Source organism: Akebia trifoliata, chromosome 8 (genome assembly GCF_017979445.1).
Source record: "Akebia trifoliata isolate Shusen 1 chromosome 8, ASM1797944v1, whole genome shotgun sequence".
NCBI classification, from domain to species: Eukaryota; Viridiplantae; Streptophyta; class Magnoliopsida; order Ranunculales; family Lardizabalaceae; genus Akebia; species Akebia trifoliata.
Genome location: NC_141382.1, coordinates 7,310,460 through 7,330,542, shown reverse-complemented (window position 1 = coordinate 7,330,542; position 20,083 = coordinate 7,310,460). Strand labels below are relative to the sequence as shown.

The following is a 20,083-nucleotide window of genomic DNA, read 5'->3' as shown; positions in this document are numbered from 1 at the left end:
ATTTATATGACTTTTTTTAGGACTTGAACACGTGAGAGACAAAGGAACAAAACAATGCTACTTTGTTTCAAGAGAAAGATCGGAAAAAAAATCCATCTAATCCCAAACCAACTATAAAAGTTACAAATGGACAAAAAGGTTTGTGGCTGACTAATGGTTTCGGGTAAAGATATTCATTGTGATAAAGCACAAAGGGACAATGATTGGACGCTGGCAAGGACTAGTTTTCATGTGCAATGGCGAAAAAACCCCATGGATCATGCATGAGTACACTTTACCCCCGATTTTAGATCAAAATAGAAAGATTGGTTTAATTTTTTTTGTTATTTGTAATTTAAGTTAATATAATGGTCATTTACTCTAGTTAAATCAAAGGTGTATAAAAGTAAAATTTCATTTTCATATACAGTATTTGATAATAAATATTAAAGGGGTATGTTAATAATTTCAAACAGCATTTCCTATTTGGTAAAAAAAATTCTGTTTTGCCAATAACTATTTAGACCTCTTAATAACAAATTGATCTCAAAAGAGAGTATCCAAATTATAAGAGACCTGAAGAATTTAACACTTTTTTGGTAATTAATTTGTCCTTAAATTTGTTATCTATTTATTTTTGGATTGTAACTTTTTTATGTTTTGTGTTTTAGAAGATATTTCAAAAATGGGTGGTATGTAGAATTAAAAAGAGTGGGCGAGCAGAATGCTCTGAAGAGATCAACCATAATGGATCAATCGTGAGCTCAAACTTTGAAGGAAGAGATGCAAACAATAATGCTCAATTAATTAATGTCGAGCAGCTACGACAACAACAACATTATACTGATGTTCAAGAAAATAGCGAATCTGATTTGATCTCAATGAAATTTTTTTACAATGAAAAAGAGGTTTCGAAACTTGATCAATGCGAAATTGTTAGATTGGACTGAATCTGGTTTCCACCAATGACAAGAAAATACATCCCCAATTTATCAAATTACCCTCATTAGGAGCTTGACTTGGTATGTGACTTTTATGTGGTGTTAGGTAAAAAAAAGTTCAAAAGAGGTTATATCTGTAAATCGTCCTTTGTAACGATCAAGGTTGGGAAGTCCATCGGTCCACACAGTTGGTCATGTACTTGTAGAAGTTCAGGAGTATGATAAGTCAATTTCTAATCTTTAACACCAGCTTTGAATCTAACACTTGCTTTAGTCTCTGGTTGTGATGACATAAATCCTTCCTTATAACTCCTGAATTAATAAGTCTTGCAACGTATTAATGGATTTTGATGACAATCCAAGTGGTCCAGGATTAGTTTATTTTCTTAATTTGTGACTAGCATTGAACGGGATTCTTTTTTTTTCTCTAAAAAAAAAACTTCTATTGCCAAATTATCTTTTGCTAAAAGCACCCCAAGATACTTATATTGGCAACCATTTACTTATTTTCTTTAAAGAATCGGGGTGAATAAGTAAAAGTTGGGTGCCAATAGCAGCTCTCATAAAAAATTGTTATGCAAGAATCGCTCATAATAAAAAATTGCAAAATTTATGTAATACAACAATATTTTTTAATTCAAAATTTAGAAAAAATTAAAAACTCCTCATAAAAAAGCCTACCACGAATATGTCATATAAACGAAAGGGGCATTGAAGTAACATTGAAATCAACGTCGTTTCAGGCATTGGTGACATGGATATGTCTATAGAACCATAGATGATCTTCATCGAGATACGAGTGAGAAGCATCTATGATTTTGTGCAAGGTTGCTAAAAGCGTTGAACGGGACCTAAGTGATGGACCTTCTCAAGGCCTAGGTGGGACCCATGCAAGGTTTAAGCAACAAAAAAAGAGTTAATGTTTCAATTTTTTATATGTAGTAAAGGTCATGGAAATAAGAGCAAAAAAAGAAAATGTAAATATCATTACCAAGATAATACTAAGTTACCTAACTACTATGCAAACATGTACGTCAACACAACTAATACGTAAGAAAAAAAAAATATAACCGTAAATATTGAAGTAATTTAATGCACCTCATCTTTATTGTTATTATAAGATAAAGCTGAATTGGTGTTTGTTGATGCCAGAATTTGGAGGACCAAAAATGGCCCCAACTTTACATCCAAGTAATTATTATCAAAGTTATCTTTGTCAAAATAATTAAAATTACAATCCCAAGACCTTATAACCACATTTGTTAGTTTTTACCTTTTTAAAATAATAGAAATATTATTTTATTATATTATCTTTAAAATTACTTTAATTAATACTTTAAATTACAACAAAAACCTTTACAATATATTAAATGATAATATTATCTTTAAAATTTTCTTTGAAGAAATTTTAATCATTCATAAATCCTGAAGTTTGCACTTTATGTCAATTTACATGTGCCCCTACTAGTTTTTTTTAATCTGTGACAACTAAAGATTAGTTAAATATTTGAGACTCCATTTATCTTAAAAATTGTTTAAATAGCCTTTAAAACATAATTTACACAAAATTATTTCATACAACCATCATTTTAACCCGGTTTTTGAAACCCGACTTTAAGCAAGTAAGGCCTAGGCACTTAGATGCTCTAGGTGGGCAGAACAAGGACTACATGGGCATAATTGTAATTTTTGAAAACATAGGCTCAATTTCAATGTATCTCTAGCGCAACTCTTTTCAAAATTCTTTAATAAATATTGGTCCGTTTGACGAATTTGAGAGTCAAGAAACCAAACAGACTACAAAAAAGAGGATGAGTACAATCAATAGCCAAGACTTTGGAAGATAGGATGAGGGCCCAATTATAATGAAGAGTACTTATGTCTTATGTTTGGTGATACAATGATGTGGTGGTGCGCACAAAATCATAGATACTTTTCATAAGATACAAGTAAAAAAACATCTATGGCTATGTATCCGTCACTATTCTTTTTTTTTTTTTTGACCCATGCGCCCCCATTTGTGTCTCTGTAGCATTTGAGGGGGGGAAAAGAAAAGACTAGATAAAGAAAAGAAAATAGTGCATTGTGAGCTTATCTTGTATTTGAATTTTGGATTTGTGGGCCCCACTAATCTATTTTACGTGTGTTTGGAAGATGATTCCAAAAGGCACATAAAAGGTTTCGTACACTCACCCCGTGCGCATTGTTGTACATAAGTATAAGTCATATATTTGTGCATTATATTATTGTTTATTTTATTTGGACCAGTTTGTTGACAACATGATTGATCCGGTCTATCCAAATATTTTAAATTATTTATATATATTCTTTTTTTTTTTTTTTTTTTTTTTTGAGAGGACAATGACATGGGAACACTTTGCACAAGGGAACAATGAAAAAAAGTACTTAAAATTAAAAATAAAAAATAAAAATGAAAGAGAAAGGCCGGCTGAGGACACAACTAATTCATAATAAAAGTCATCCTCTAGAGAATTGTCTATTAAAATCATGTGGGGAGATGCTTTTCAAGTGCAAAACTTGGATTTGGAGACTGAAAATATAGTAATTTATGATCAATCAAACTTATTTGGACATATATATAAGATTGAGTTAGAGTTTGACATTTGGGTTTGTGGGAGATACTTTTCAAATGCAAAACTTTAATTTGGAGAGTGAAAAAAGAATTAGTGATTTATGATCAATCAAACTTATTAGACATGCATATAAGATGGAGTTGGAGTTTGAAATTTGAGTTTGTTGAGAGGGGAGATGCTTTTCAAGTGCAAAACTTGGATTTGGAGATTGAAAAAAATAATAGTTTATGATCAATCAAACTTATTGGGCATATATATATATAAGATTGAGTAAGAGTTTGAAATTTGAGTTTCATAAGCCGACACACACCTAAAAGGGAGGTGCTTTTAAAGTGTAAGGGTATGTTTGGTAATACTTCTTAAGTCTAAAGTTTGAAGTTTGAAGTTTGTTTTTCGAAATCTGGAATCTAAAATTTAAAATCTTAATCTGGAAAAATTATTTATTTATCATTTTTAAAAACTTTTGGTTACAAATAGAATTTTAAAACATAATGATCATTTTGACAATATTACCCTTACCCTTTTATAATTCTAATAAATTGTTAATTGAAAAACATGACATGTTATGCATAATGAAATCATACACACATTTAATTTCGATTTCTAACACATCAAACACTCTAAAAGTATTGTTTTCAATTTGAATTCATACTTAAGAAATTATATTCCAACAAAGTAATGCTCATACAATAAACAATCATTCATTTTCTAGTTGAAATATTTAAGGTTTTAGGGTTCGTATAAAAATATAGGATTTTTGAACACGAAATCAAAGAAAGGGGAGAGACTTTAACAACATAGTTGTAGAGGCAGGAGAGGTAGAAAAAAAATGAGAGCTAGAAAAGTCAAAAACTAAGAGTTTTAGGGTTTGTATAAAGAAATGATAAGTAATATAAATCAGGGTTTTGAAGAGGGTATTTTACAAATAAAAAAAAAAATCAAATTTTAGAACTTTCATCCAGCATCCCTCCATCGCTAGTTGAAAATTTCTAAATTTTGGTTTTGAAATATGAACCAAACCAAACAAAACTTCTCAAGTTTGAATTTTAAAGGTGAGCCATCTCCATTTAGACTTCAGAAGTGTTACTAAACACACACTAAGTTGGATTTGGAGTTTGAAAAAGCAATAAATCTATGATCACTTGAAGTAGTATAAATGGAGATTCTGAGTTCCACTAAATTTAACTCATCTCACAACTTATATTTCTTACCTTAATTGCCATTTGAGACCGAGAAAGAGAGTAGTAAGCTTTTGTATTGGGAGGTTGTTTGTGTCCATCAATGTCAGACTACGTATTTTCAAACAAAGACTACAAATTCTCACCTATGGATGCAAACTTATAGGGCAAACTCAAAATTAAGGTAAACCAAGATGAGCTTGAATCAAAACCCATTAAGGATTGTAACGTTTGCGACTTTGAACCATGGAATCTCCTAGGTCTGTGTGTGTATGTATGTATGTATATATGTGTATATATAAGTTAGTGTTAGATTATGATTTGGACTTTTGAGTACAAGCTTTGTAATATGACTTTAAGTTAGTGTTAGATTGGAAATATCTCTTGATATAGTGATGCAAAACGTTGATGTAACATTTTCAAGTGCTTAGGTTGGATTTGAAATGTTAAAAATTTTCATATCTATAAAAGGGGAGGCTTGATCTTGAAGATTTATTCATTCTTCTTCCCTTAGTTTCCATTGGAGAGAGAGAGAGAGAGAGAGAGAATGTCGCACTACAAATTCTCACCTAGTGATGTCGACTTATTGCACTACTTTGGCAAATTTGAATTGACCTAAATTACCATGCCCAAGTTCAAAGCCTAAAGTACGGTCATCCTCAATCTTCTTATTCTTCCTTACCCGAGTGAGAGAACACCAACAAAATAGCTAAGCGCAATCGAACACCTCCTTGGTTTCCAGTTACTTCCCTTCGCATCCCAACAATGTGAATTCGTTAAGATCAATTTTCAAGATGTAGTTTCAAAATTTGGCAAAATAAACAAAATAAAGATTAATGAACTAGAAGCATATTAAATCAAGGATTTTATTTGATTTATTAATGTGTGCCCTTAGGCCTTAGGGCACGTGTTAAAATGCAATAAATAAACTTTGGAAATTGGACTTGTAATAAAAATGACCTTAAATAAATTATTTTTTACAAAAATACCCTCAAATTCCAATTTTCAAAGTGTATTTATTGCATTTTACTGTATGCCCTTAGGGTACATGTTAACAAGACCCTTAAATCAATTGAGATGTAGAAGAAATTATTAAAAAAAAAAAAAAAAAAAAAACAGCAACATAATGAGGATTAAAGTTAACCAATTGAAGAGATGTTTCTTGGCTTTGAACTTTTGGTATTTATAGTGGTCCAAGACTCCCAAGTTGTCAAAAGTAGGGGAGAAACTTTGTCCAACTCAAATCAAGAATTGAACCAAACTAATAGGTTTGGGATGGTTTGGTTCCGTTGGGAAAAAGTTGCAGTTCAATTCTAGGGTTACATAAATGGAGAACTGATCAATTAGGTTCAGTTCTCAGATCAAGCTTCTATAGAACCGAACCAAACCGAGAACCGAACCCTTATGCAATATATATATATATATAATATTGTTATGAATTATTTTAGTAGTTAGAACATGGTTTAACGATCTTTTATGGATAAACTAATGATTTTCTATGAATAGATTAGTGATTTATTTTATGTTTAATTCTTCATTAAAAAATGTTACTAACAATTTATAGAATATTGGCAACTCATAGAACCGAATAGAACCAAATCGACTTCAATTCGATTTGGGTTGGTTTGGTTCCAATGGAATCTGGTTCGGTTCCAATTTGATCTCAAACCAAACCAAGTTGCACACCTAATCAAAAGGAACCCAGAATGGACAAAGTACCGTTTCTAAAAACGCCGTTTCAACTAGCATTTTCTTTATTAATTTTCAATTAAATACCAAGATTGCCCATTCAACAAAACCGCTTATTTGAGTGGCATTTTTTATTGTGTTTCTTTAAACAAAAAAAAAAAAAATCTATCATTTTTCTAATATTGTTAGTTTTTTGGTTTATTTAATATTTTCTTTTAGTTTTAAAAGTTGTTAAAAATATTATTTATTAAAGATTTTTATTTAACATTGTCCCCTAAGATAAATAATAAAATTTAAATAAATAAAAAAAAAAAAAAAAAAACAATAACAAATGCAGTTTTGGTGAAGTGGGTAATCTTGGGATTTAATTTGAAAATAATCAAAACCGAATGACGTTTTCCAAACAGCACTTGCCAGTTCTGAGTTCATTTTAACAGGTTTTTTTTTTTTTTTTAACTTCCCCTTTAATTAATTGGTGATCCCTAGATTTTGTAAATATAAATTTTGCTAATCCCTAGAATTTCATTGCTAATACTAATCCCTAGATTATAACTTTAAGTTATCTACCAAATTGTAAATAAGGTTAGATTTACATTAGTTGGTATACCGGATTGGGTTATGAGATTGGAAGGATCCAAAATTGGTCCAATAAGTTATTGAGTATTGGGCCCTTAATAGAATCTAAGTCCGTGATCCAGATCCATCAAACTCTAACTCTAACTCTAAGTCTAAGTCTAACTCAATCTTATAGAGTCGGGAGGTGCTTTTGAAGTGTAAGTTGGATTTGGAGTTTGAAAAGTAGTATATCTATGATCACTTAGAAGTAGTACAAAATTAGATTCTGAGTTCCACTGAATTTGACTCATCTCTCTCAACTTATATATATCTTACCTTAATTGCCATTTGAGACAGAGAAACAGAGAAACAGAGTAGTAAGCTGTTTGTGTCCATCAATGTCAGACGACATGTTTTTAAACAAAGACTACAAGTTCTCACCTACAGATGCAGATTTATTGGGCAAACTTAAAGCTAAGGTAAATCAAGATGAGGTTGGATCAGAACCCATTAAGGATTGCAACGTTTACGACTTTGAACCATGGAATCTCCCAGGTATGTGTGTGTTTTTGAAAAATGATTGTTTTTACATATTTTTTAAGTATTTTTCTTACTTGGTGAAAATATGGAAATGCCTAAAACTTTTGGTCTAATTACATTAATCGGAAACAATTTTGAAATATTTACGTACCCTGGTAAATTCTAAATATTTACATAATTAGATAAATTTATTCGGCTGTGTAAAAACTTTTGTAATAAAATTACGTTGAAAAATTAAAGAGGTACAAAGGTAAATTCATTACAAAAGTTTTGTACCTTAACACTCTACCAAATAAATTTACAGGGGAGAGTTTGTCAGGCAAGAGTCAATTTATCATTATTCTTTATTAAAACACTTTCTTTTTCTTCTATGCTTTAATTAACTAATTTTATGGTTTTTTTTTTAGAGCTTGTAAAGGTGACAGAAAAGATTAAAGAACGGTATTGCTACGTTCTAAGAAAACAGAAGACAGCGATCTCGGCCAAGCGGACTGTGAAAGGAAGAAGTCGATGGATTACTCATGGTAATGTTAAGAAAATTTGTGATAAAGGTGAGGTGATTGGACACAGGCAAGCGCTAATATTCAAGCAGGCCAACGGAGAGAACACTGAATGGATAATGCACGAGTATACTTTACCCCCAATTCATGACAAACAGAACAAGGTTGGTGATTTTATTTTTTTATTCTTGTTATCTTGTAGTTTATAGAACTTGAAACATTTATTTTTGGGTTGTTGACATTTCTTTTTTCTTCTATATTTTAGAAGCAATTTCAAGAAATGGTGTTGTGTAGAATTATAAATAGTGGTCGTGCAAAGAATAAAGTGCTTGACCATAATGGATCGGTTATCAGCTATGATTCGGAAGAAAGAGACGGAAAACGATCTACAGAATCATCTTCTTCCAACCAAGTATTTCCTATGAAGCAGTCACAACTTTATGCTGATCAAGAAATGATGGAATGGAGTATTACAGACCTGAGTAGTTTTACAAACCTGAACGAGGAGTGGATGCGTTCACTATGATCTGTTGGAGGAAGATTTTTATCTGATTGTTAAGAATGAAGTATTTGTTGGGATTAAGAATGAAGCATTTGTTGGGATCAAAAAGTTGCTTGCTATATGATTTAGTTATGGTATCAGAGTTTCAACTTTTTTAATTTCTCTCTTTCCTTCATGATCCTTTGTTGCTTCATGCCAATCAACCAATGTCCCTCATGTAGAGAAAATTGGCTATAGCCAATTAGGATCCCATCTTGACTAGCACTTTGGAAGAAACTAAATGTTGCCAATGTTTAGGGTAATGGCTATTCGGGTCCCCTTTGGTTAAATAATGTCTTCAAGCAGATTTAAAATAGGCGAAAATCAATTGCTTTTCTTAGAGATATAAAAAACATGGTGGTGACTTTGTTCAAGATTTGAAAAACATGCATTTTTAAAAGCTATTAAAGAGCAGTGTTTGTCTAATACACCTGAGACTGGAATATCTAATCTTGTTGGCTTAGGGACCCATTGTCCATTGATATTCACTGATGATTTTTAGTGGTCAGAACTCATTTTGACTATGATAGTTATGGCTATTTGGATGAGAAACCACTACAGTTTTTGTCCCAAGGACAAAATTCTAGTAAAATGGAGGATGTGCTAAATAATTATGACAAACAATTTTGTATCGATGAAGATGGTGATACAAAAACTTGGGTGCACTTAAACAACGTTTTCCTCTAATCAATTACCAAAACTACGGAAAACAGGAAGAGGGCCTCAATTATGCAACTTTCACTACGTCATAATCAGCGTAAAACGATGGCCCAAGACTGTCGTTTTTAAAACAAAACGACTGCCCTCAGTCATACGAATCGTCGTTTTAAAAGGAGTTGCGATTAAAATGCGACTGCCGGTAAAAGTCGTAAAAAATGTCGGTCTTAGACAGTCGTTTTCTGAATTTATAATATTAAAAAAATTACTTTTCTGAATTTATAAATTAAAAAAATGGATCATTAAAATTGAGAGACTTGAAAAAAAAAATAATAATACAATTCTAAACCAGTAGTGGTTTGCAAACGTGAATTGTCCACAAAAATAATTGATTATTCAATTACCAAACATCATTAACAATCTTCACACTTACCTCATAGTCCATTTTGAGAATCCCTCACTTTCTTTAAGTATTTCAACTTGATTCATGCTTTCTTGCCTCAATATCTATACGCTACACCTCAGTAATCAAATACTGGGAATTTGTTGCAAAACTTCAATACTGCACAAACCCAAACACACCCTAGAGTTCCGAAACACGCAATATGGTAAGTAGAATGGCATTAAGGGCCATGATCTCCCAACAACTAGTTGGGCTGGTCTAAATTAGAGGAAAACACATTGATATGGCAGGGGAGGCACGATCAGCAATACAATTATAAGATGCTAGTTTAATAGTAGTATGGCCATCAACATTCGAATTACATTTACAGTGCTACCATATAAAATACAGTAACATTGACAAAGGTATAAAAGCTTTGGACCCCAGTAGGAAGCGAAATAATAAAATACAAGATTTTATCCTATACACCATACAACCTATTTCAGAAAATGAAACCAAGAAATAGAATATACCCAAAACCCCGAAAAGATGACACTTGTCAGTGACGTCTTCGACAAAGGTGAACCTAAGGAGGTCTCCTCATATCATATGTATATACCTTGCAGAAACAGAACAACATAACCTTCAAGAAGCATCAGCATTCAAATCAAATAAACATTCAACATTGAATAAAGAGAAGGCAAAGAATCAATCAACAATGTTTCGGAAAGGATTTAGCTATATTTCCTATTCAAGACTGGTGTAAGGATGCATTTCAAATTCTGAGAACCGAATTTAGGAACTGTGACAAAAATTTATTGCACATGTAGTTCAGAGTAAAATAAAGGGGACATTATAATTAAAGAAAGCATTCGTAAGTTCATTTTATCAAGTTAGACTGCAGTGTAAGAAACGCACACTATGTCATCAAACTATTAAAAGAGCCTAAAACTTGAAGCATTCTGCCAACACAGGAAGGAATTTTTCTGACCTAAGACATGCAGAATGGCTTCAAGATAATAAAAAACCTACGCACATGAGTTCAAGATAATGTCAGTTTTTTTTTTTTTTTTTTGTCTATGTCCACAGAATGGGGTCACCTAGCATTTGTCAATAGTCTGTCTAAACCAATGAGATACACCTTGACCATGGTCTTGTACAAAAGAGTACTAAAATTGACAAAAACACCCTCAACAACAAAAAATCACATAGAATAGAAAAGAGGGAAGGAGAAATACCTGAGCAAGTTCTAACATGGTGAATTCCCCAGGGTAACCAAGATTGAAGGGCCCCACATGCTCTCCTTCCATCAACCGCATCAGACCCTCTACCTGCACCAATCAACGTTGACCCATCAAAAAATTATGATCACATTTATTTATGAATAATCAACAAATATGGTAGAAAAGGTCAGTCCGTCCCCTTCCCCACTACCAACCTTCCCCTCAAAATCTGAAAATTCAAAGAAATACAACCCATGCTTTCTAATCTCTACCCATCTAATATTGACCAATCTGACAATTGATCGAATAAATGCCAAAAAAAAAGTGCCTTTGATACACCAAATGGACCAACTACCCAATAGTTCGATACACCATATGCCCAAACACATTGTACTGTTTCTATGATAAAATCTGATTATAATTGCATAAACATCAGAATTTCATCTTCGCAAAACACCAAATAAACTAATTTCCCAATAATTAGTAAGCTATAAATGACGCAGATACTTGTCAGCTTCCAAAATCCTTACTTAAATTAATGTTCACAAAAAAAAACTCAACAAGATTCATTAAACAAACACTTTGATGTCATGATGCATTTCAACTGTACGATTGAAATAGATGTAATCAAAATACCTAACGAAGGGGATTGATCCTTATCAAGGAAACTTCCAATCGTTTTCCCATAAATCTCACAAATAGAAAAGTGAATAAGACGCTTGTTGTTCTCCGAACAGTACTTAACCTAAAGAATTCAACATCACACACCTTCATCAATTTCCACACACATACACACGAATCCACTAAAGCAGATGATCTACTACTACCGTACATTCAAGTTCTTGATGATTGGGTGCTCCGGATTGATTTCAAAAACCCTTCTGGCTCTCATATAGTCCAAGCTAGATGTGTCACCGAGTGATTGTGCCTTCATCAGCCTGCAAGGAATTCGGAAACCATGGATCAGCGAAAACAGCTACAAAAACCCATGGACTGCTGATTACCAAATAAAAGGACAGAAACTCACCTCTCCATGTTGGCAGACCAACCAAACTTCCCAGGCACAAGAACACAAGATGAGGTGGTCAATCGGCTGGAAATTTGAACATTGGCAACTTTGTCACCCAAATGCTTCTTGATCCAATCACAAGTTTGGCCAAACTCCTGCTTGAACGCCTTCTCTTTCTCCTCATTTTTATCACCTTTTAAAACATTTTGATTTAGAGGATTTTAGTCAGAAGTTCAACAGCAAAGAAATATTGAGCACGTACTTTGGAAGCCAAGTTTCAGTTGACTTACCCATATCCAAGTCTTCCTTGCTGATGTCAATGAAGTTCTTCTCTTTGTATGATTTCAGGTTTTGAATAGCAACCTCGTCAATGGGATCAACTAAGAACAGAACCTAAAGCAACAGTAGACATTAACCAAGACAGTTCATAAACAGAAAAAATAACAAAAGGGATTGCAAAAACAACTAAACTAAGCTCTAAAGTACCTAATAAAGTTGAGTATGTACTTCGAAATCTAGTAGATATCCTTCTGCTCAGGTTTCATGTTCTCAACATACTCATCTACACTAATATCATATCGAACACCTTCCGCACCAATCGTTATCTCATAATACGTACCTAGAAAGCAGATGATCTACAACACAACAAACCACATAATAAACCTTTTCTAAACTCCCTTGCACTAAAACATTTTTTACTTGAGTTATAATTGGCTTAAGAAAAAAGATCTCATTTCTCGGAGCAATGAAAACAAATAATACAATTATTACTTGATTTTAAATATGAAAATCTTTCTGCCATGATGTTCAACACATGTACTTAAAGTTTGGAACAACAGAAATTCCAAATATAACCCAAAGCAAAATATAACCAAAGTTATAGTTACCTCTCCAAAAGCCTTGCACTATCAATAGTTAACAACAGAAATTCCAGCTCCAACAGTCATCCGGACTTGGGACCATCCTTTTCCCTCCTCCTTTATCCAAGCTTGGGATCGGCAATGTAAAACATATAATTTTACATTGGTGGAGTTAAAAAAGGATTAATTAACAACAACAAAAATAGTTATAAAAGAAATCATAAAACATAGGTAGGTAAAAAGTTTATGTAGTGAAATTAAATGTACCAAAAACTAAATGTATCGAGATGACATTGGATCTACACCTAACTCTCAACCTAACAATAAAGATAGCAAACCGTCTATGTTTATTTTAATAAATTGATCTGAAATTGGAGTTGATAAATACCTTAATACACTCTAATTGATTCAAAATGGAGAAAAATAGGAGTAGAAAATGCTACACATACATGCTATAGATACCTTAGAAGGTGTTCTATAATCAGTTGATATAGCAAAATCCATTGGGTAGTCCTAACAAATGAGCTGCTATAAGAACACTTAGTGGATCATTACCCTCTAGGATAGGATAGCAAAGAATGCAATGAGAGGCAAGAAAACGCACAATGTTTAGAAGGCTTCTAACCACGACCATCATGCTATAAAAGAATGGCAATAAATCTTTTTAAACTCCAAATAGCATAATTCCAAGTCAGTTTTTCATCATAATCTCTAATCTTGTTCTAGGCCGTCATGGAATTAAAACCTTGATTCAACATAGAGCATCTTAGTCACATATAAGCTGGTTCAATCCAGAACAAACCTCTTTATCCTTCCAATTTCTCTAATTCCACTAACAAGACAACTTCTGGAGTGTCTCCCAAGGGTATTTATATAACCAATTCATACATATGATTCCTCTTGGTTTGTTGCTTGAAGAGTTGAGCCTGTGTGCTTAAACTTTCGTTAAATGCTCTAACAACTGGATGAAGTATCATGACATTGACTTTCCTAGCAGCATTATCCCCTAAAATAATGTTACAAAAAGTGTACATGATATAGCTAACATGATTTAGTATGGCATCTCTGTTGTAGTAAGATAACCTATAGTCCATAGGATCGTTAATGAGTGCAACTATATTTGTTGTCTATATTATTTAATTGCACCATATGCAATTGAATTTAATGGACACAAGCAAGTGACTCCTCATTAAGAGCCTCAATTATTTGATTGGGCACACAAGAAAATTGATGAATCAACTCGTATTAACCAAGTTCTCATAGGCCATTAGGCAATGATTCTCTTGGGTGATGAGTGATCAAGCACATTTGGCTCGACACTGCATAAAACGAGCCTATCGATTGGTTCAAGTGTGAGTGGTGAGACTTTACACAAGGAGATCTAGTGTTGATTAGTTTATCATATTGGTGAGGTACCACCTCAGAATAAATACTGTTGTTCCCTACCTTCACTCATGGTAATCCTTGAAGAATAATGAAACTGGAATTCTTACCATCATTAGAATTATTCATTTTTTTTCAATTCATGACACCTTTAAATTTTTTCTCTGTCATATATTGTTTTCTTTTCTTTTTTTTTCCCTTTTGATTTAAAAATTTCAATGCTTCAAAAATGGCATAGAGCCCTATGCATAATTGATACCACTAGTATTAACTTCACCTAACAAGAAGCACCCATTGCTATCTCTACCAATGAAGCCAAAGGTATGCCCCTATAGATAACAAACAGTCTATGTTTATTTTAATAAAGTGATCAGAAATTGGAGTAAATAAACACCTTAGTACACTCCAATTGATCCAAAATGGAATTGGAAACTTTACTTTGTATCTCAATTCCACCAAACACTAATTCATTAAATAGTAGATTTCCCAATTTTTACAAATAATTTAGCAATATTTCTCACCTGATTAAATGTGAAACAACAAGCTTAACAAGAGTAGATTTCCCAATTTCTTCTACCAGTAATTTAGCAATATCTCTCACTTGATTAGATGTGAAACAACAATCTTAACAAGAGTAGATTTCCCAATTTCAACAAATAATTTGGCAATGTAGACATACTTGATTAAACAAATAATTTCAACAAGAGTAGATCATCTACCTACTGCTTAAATTGGATACTTCCCAGCTAGTCTCATTTTACAAGTTTTCCAAAACATTCCCCCAGAAATGAACACATTAGAACTACTCAATTCTTTCAAATATTAGTTTTAGATTAACTTCTAGTTGTTTAGTCACAATAGTGTTAAAAAACTCAATCGTGGCTAGGGATTTGTTGGTGGATCTTAGTCGATTCTATGAACATGATATGAATTGCAACAATTAGAAATCAGGAAGAGGCGATTCAAATAAGGGTATTTTCCAACATAATATCAATTAAAAACCTTTAATGCCTTCAAACATAAGAAATAATTTGAGATGGGCGAATCCGTACCTCTTTCTTCTTCAAATCTGCTAAAGATGACCCTGGTAATTTGAGAGAGTCGAGTGAGAGATCGAAACCCTAGATCAATGATTTTGAAATCTGATTGCATCTGGAAACCCTAGTTATCTTTCTTCAAAATCCGAGATTCTGTGAGTGAGAGATCGATCAAAGAATTAATGTTAAAAATTAGATCGATTCTGTGAGTGAAAGAGAGAGAATCGATCGAACAAAAACCAGTGTGAGTGAAAGAAAAAGAGAGTAGATCGAACGGAAATCAATGAGTGAAAGAGAGAGATTTGAAAAAAATCGGTGAGTGAAAGAGAGAGGGATTCGATCGCAGAAAAACCAGTGTGAGTGAAAGAGAGAGTCGAACGAAAAAGAGTCTGAGTGGAGTCAAATTTGAGGCGGAAAAAGTAGTTTTTTGCGGGATAGCGGTAGTTGGAATCCCTCGCTTAAAACGACAGCTCAAAGCTGTCATTTTTTTCGTAATTACTTATTTGGATAAATGCTTGTCATTTTTTTCGTAATTACTTATTTGGATAAATGCTTGTTTTTTTTCTTCTTTGAAGAGAGAGCTTAGGTTATCTCTTCTATTAATTGGTTTAGTTTTGGTATTTGTAAACTTGATCAAGTAAGATTTGACTTTTTTAATATGATATATTGGTTTAAAGGTCAAATATGTTATATTTTGATTATGGTGATTTTGAAAACTTTTGATGTGCCTCACCCGTACCCTTGGTAATAGGGCCTATGATTAACCCATTTTGATTATTTGATTGATTCATCTCATTGGGTGTGTGGTTCCAATAGATTGTATAAACCATTTGGATATGTTTAGACTTTAGGATCTTGTAGGAGATTTTTCGGATCTCCCACTTCTCGAGATATTTTTTATTGATGATGTTTTGTTCCTCGAATTATGTATTGACTTTCCACTTTCTTCTGTCTTCTTCTCTTATTAGACTTTGTCTTTCCAATCATCTTCTTCTTTTATCTCACCGAAAAAGACATCGATGTGTTATCGTCAAAAGACTTTCGACGATCAAGTTAAAACTTGAAAAAATGTAAAACAAAGAGAAGAAGTTTAGAGGCAAAAAATGATAGTGTGTCCTAACTTCCCTTGTAGTAGAAGAAGTCTCCTTAATTATAGAAAAATAAAGAGTCACGATAATTTGATTACTTCACGTGGCATACTCAATTAACTACTTGACGTGACAAATTCAAGAATCGTAGATCTGCACTCCTTGGGATACACGATTCTCTGAGATATACTTTTTATGGGAAAGTGCAGTTGTGTATCTTAAAGAGTGCAAATATACGATTCCCAAACTTATCACATCAAGATAGTTGATTGAGTTTGCCATGTGGGGGTAGTCAGATTATCACGTTTCAAAAATAAATAAAGTTAACAAAATTTAGTATAAAGACTTGTTTTCGGACAAGTGACTTGTATGGGTTTTAGGTGAAAAAATAAAAGGTATATTTGTAATATTAATATAAAGAGGTGGCAAGTAAAGTCTTTTGTAATGTTGAGGATTAATCTAAAGGGAAATTTGTTTACATAAAGCCAATCAAATTGACAATTCTATTAAGTGATGAAATTGATTTCAATGTGACTTAGTTCCAAAACTCGATCAAACCAGCTCATCAAGACGTTATTACAAGTTATTCAATTTTGTATCATAATTTAGAACAAGACCACTCTTTACTTGATGGATGGTGTGACACTAAAAGACTCTTTCCAAGTTTTTATCTATCAATCACTTAAGTAAATTATTGATTCAATCAATGACTTAGATCTCATGTTCCAACTGACAACAGTAAGATATGAATAATGGTAATACAAAACTGTATTACTGCATTTTTTTATTAGGAAAGTTTATATAAGAATTTGCTAATTATGAACCTATAGAAAATTTGAGAAGGAGAATCAACAATAATTAAAAAATCATGTCAATCAAAATTTAAAAAATAGTCCATTTTGTAAACTTTTTCTTTCTTAATAGACCCTTAATATCACCTCTCACCAAATCTTTAAAAATTGTCAATTTCGAAAATAAAGGTGTTTTGGTCATTTTACATTAGACTCTCATGCAGGACCAAAGTCAAGGGGTACATCATCTGAATGATAAGGTCCCCTAAAATCACTTTTTGGGATTGTAATTACACAAAGATGATTAATACAAAATTGTTAATTGTCTTAAATAATCATAAATTGCATTAATTTGTCAAAATATTGAAATTAATAGTTTTTTTAACTATTTGCAGGGTAAAAGAGTAAATTCAAAAATAAATATTTTTGTAATAATTTTTGTTACAATGTACAAGTCAAAAAGGAGCATCCAACCAAATTTCGGAGTCAAAATCCGCCACATCACCGTGTCGCAATAGGTCCTTACAATGTCGTAGTAATCTTGAGGAATTTTACCTCGAGATTTGAACTGTAAATTTCAGACTCTTCGACCGTTGTAACAAAAGGTCCTTCTCAAATCAATTAAAGCGAAAACCCGACCCACTAACTTGATTAGAAAATTATAAATTGAAGGGTTGTCCCTAAGAGAAGGGGTCCCTCTTAGTCCCTCTTCTTCTTCCAAATTTTCTATAATTTTTTAATTTTTCTTTGAGAAAAAGAATTCTTGTAGAAGTGAGATCTCAAGAGTATTTTTCTTTCATCTGTATTCTTTAATTTCCCTTTGCAACTCCATTGTAAGATCATAAATCTTGGAATCTAAGTACAACATTGCTTATCTCATCATCTTCTCTACCATGTTATTTTTATTTTTTTATTATTGCAACTTGCTCCTCGCGATGATCGGCTAGACTCTCCTTAAATAGGTCAATGACGTCGGAGTGAGTTCATCTTAATATTGTTATTTTAATTTTATTTGATCTTGCTTTAATTGTGTTCTTGTAAAGCCTCTTAAGATGAGATCATCTAATTTGTACCTCTAATTCTAACTTTGATGATTATTGCTTAGATGAGTTCAAGCTTAATCATGTTTTATAATAAATTTGAGATACAAGTTGGATAATCTCCCCTAAGTTCAGGATTCACATTTATATTTTCTAGTTACTTTTAATTTCTAATCGATTTATTTTTTAATCCACGAACAATGATTTCTTACGTGGATTGAGTTAAATTAGAATTATTCAGCAATAAGATGACTTGCAAAGGTTGATTTGATCTCTTTAAACTCTTTACATTATTTTCAATCTCTATTCTTACTCTTATTTCAATTCTATTTCACTTCTTAGCTGCAATTTTCTAATATGTTTTAAAAATCTATTTTGATTTCAATTCGAAAGAAAGTTGAATCACGATTGTTCCTGTGAAACGAATTTTACTCACCAAAGTTTTATTTTAATATTTGTTTAATCTTACATTTCTGCAATCAACAAAAACTACCGATCACTGAGTATAGAGTTTTATTTCTAATTTTCATGAAAATCCAAGGGTTGTACAAAATTACTTCAAGATTCGTTTTCTTCCCAATCGAAATGTGAAATTTAAGAAAGAGTTCCCTCTAATTCCTATAAAAAGTCTCAAATCTACAAGGATTTCTCCATTGAATACCTTCTGATGATTAAGTTAGCAAGAATTCAAAAAAACTAAGTTTGAAAACAAGTCAAAAGTTTTTTACCAGTGCGTTGACTCTATTATATATAGACCAAGTATTTATCTTCTTTTGACAACATTTTTGGCAAAAATCTTGTTAATTTTCCTACATTCTTTATTTACTTTTCAAATCAAGAGCGTTCTAATCACAATTCTTCCTTCTCTTGGTCTCTTTCCAATTTGGTATAAGATTTTAACTTGAATTAGAATCTTAAAGATCTTAAAATATCTTTTATGGGGATTTGCATGGATTTTATTTATTTCTGTGATTTTCTCTTAGTAATAATCAATTAGTTGTACTCAGTCAAGTATTTTGACATTGCTAGGTGTCACTCGAGTTAAGTTTATTAAAGGACTTAACTAAATTGACATGTGGATATTTTAGTTAAAAATCACTTGTCCTTCGAGTCTCCTCTCAACTTAGATAGTACAACATGTATCTTATTGAACTCAGCATTTTCATATGTTAATGACCATTGGAAACTTTTCAATAGTCCATGTCATCAAACATAATTATCAACCCACAATTTATATACGAGATTGAGTAGCATGGAGTAGGGGTTCACATTGGATCAGGTAAATCCGAGAATCGAACCAATCTGAAGCTTTTGGATTGGATTAGTTCGGATTGAACACATTCACGGTTCGGGTACAGATTTAAAAAAAATCCGGTTGATTTGGTTCAGTTCCGGATTAAGGATATAACAGAACCGAACCAATCCGAAATCCGAACCAATTTTATATATATATAAAAATAAAAATTTTATTTTCTTTATTTCTCTTTACTTCTTCTAATATATATATATATATATATATATATATATATATATATATATAAAAATAAAAATAAAAATTTTATTTTCTTTATTTCTCTTTTCTTCTTCAAGTAGAACTTAGAAGAAGTTTGAAAATCGAAAACCTAGCCGTCGTCATTCTCATTCTCGTTCGTCTCCCTCACTCACCTCACCTCGCCACCTCATCGAAAAACAGAGGTAACAATCTATCTCTCTTTGAAAACCTAGCTGCCGTCGTTCTCGTTCGTCTCGAAAACGAAGAGTTTCGTTCGATTCACAAAATAATGTACAATGGGATTTCCTTTCTTAACTGATTTAGCCAAATAAACACTAAAGAGTTAAAGACAGACTAAAAATTGACATATTTAAAAACCCTATTGTAATTTCTCATCTAGAAAATCATGTTAACCATAATTCATAATTCGTCAAAAGATTTTTTACAGAAAATTTATAATAGAAATTTCAGAACAGAAATTATTAATTTTGTATTTTCAACAAACCAGAGAAATGGAGAGGTGGAATAAAATAGAAATTTTTTATGTTCCTTTTTATTTGAACATAAATTCTAGAATAGAAATTTCAGAACATAAAATTTTAAT

The 20,083-nt window shown here is 32.0% G+C and overlaps 2 protein-coding genes across 5 annotated transcripts; one reads left to right on the top strand and one right to left on the bottom strand.

Moving 5' to 3' along the window:
• The first annotated feature begins 7,214 nt into the window (after positions 1–7,214).
• Positions 7,215–8,502, top strand: LOC147395836 (NAC domain-containing protein 76-like). Its single transcript, XM_086449429.1, has 3 exons — positions 7,215–7,491; positions 7,884–8,140; positions 8,242–8,502. The coding sequence occupies exons 1-3, from the start codon at positions 7,335–7,337 to the stop codon at positions 8,500–8,502; spliced, it is 675 nt and encodes a 224-aa protein (XP_086305555.1). The 5' UTR covers positions 7,215–7,334.
• A 1,076-nt stretch (positions 8,503–9,578) lies between these two features.
• LOC147395835 (heat shock protein 90-6, mitochondrial-like) lies at positions 9,579–15,513 on the bottom strand. 4 transcript variants are annotated; one of them, XM_086451300.1, is made up of 8 exons: positions 15,084–15,513; positions 13,111–13,206; positions 12,079–12,181; positions 11,807–11,981; positions 11,612–11,717; positions 11,416–11,524; positions 10,795–10,887; positions 9,579–9,736 (listed from the first exon to the last, which is right to left on the bottom strand). In XM_086451300.1, exons 2-8 carry the CDS (start codon positions 13,150–13,152, stop codon positions 9,696–9,698), a joined length of 669 nt encoding a protein of 222 aa, XP_086307426.1. In that variant the 5' UTR covers positions 13,153–13,206; positions 15,084–15,513; the 3' UTR covers positions 9,579–9,695. The 4 variants fall into 4 exon arrangements, with proteins under 4 accessions (XP_086307426.1, XP_086307429.1, XP_086307427.1 ...); XM_086451303.1 differs by lacking the exon at positions 9,579–9,736 and adding an exon at positions 9,864–10,199 and having other exon boundaries at positions 10,833–10,887; positions 13,111–15,513; XM_086451301.1 differs by lacking the exon at positions 9,579–9,736 and adding an exon at positions 9,864–10,199 and having other exon boundaries at positions 13,111–15,511.
• Positions 15,514–20,083: the final 4,570 nt, after the last annotated feature.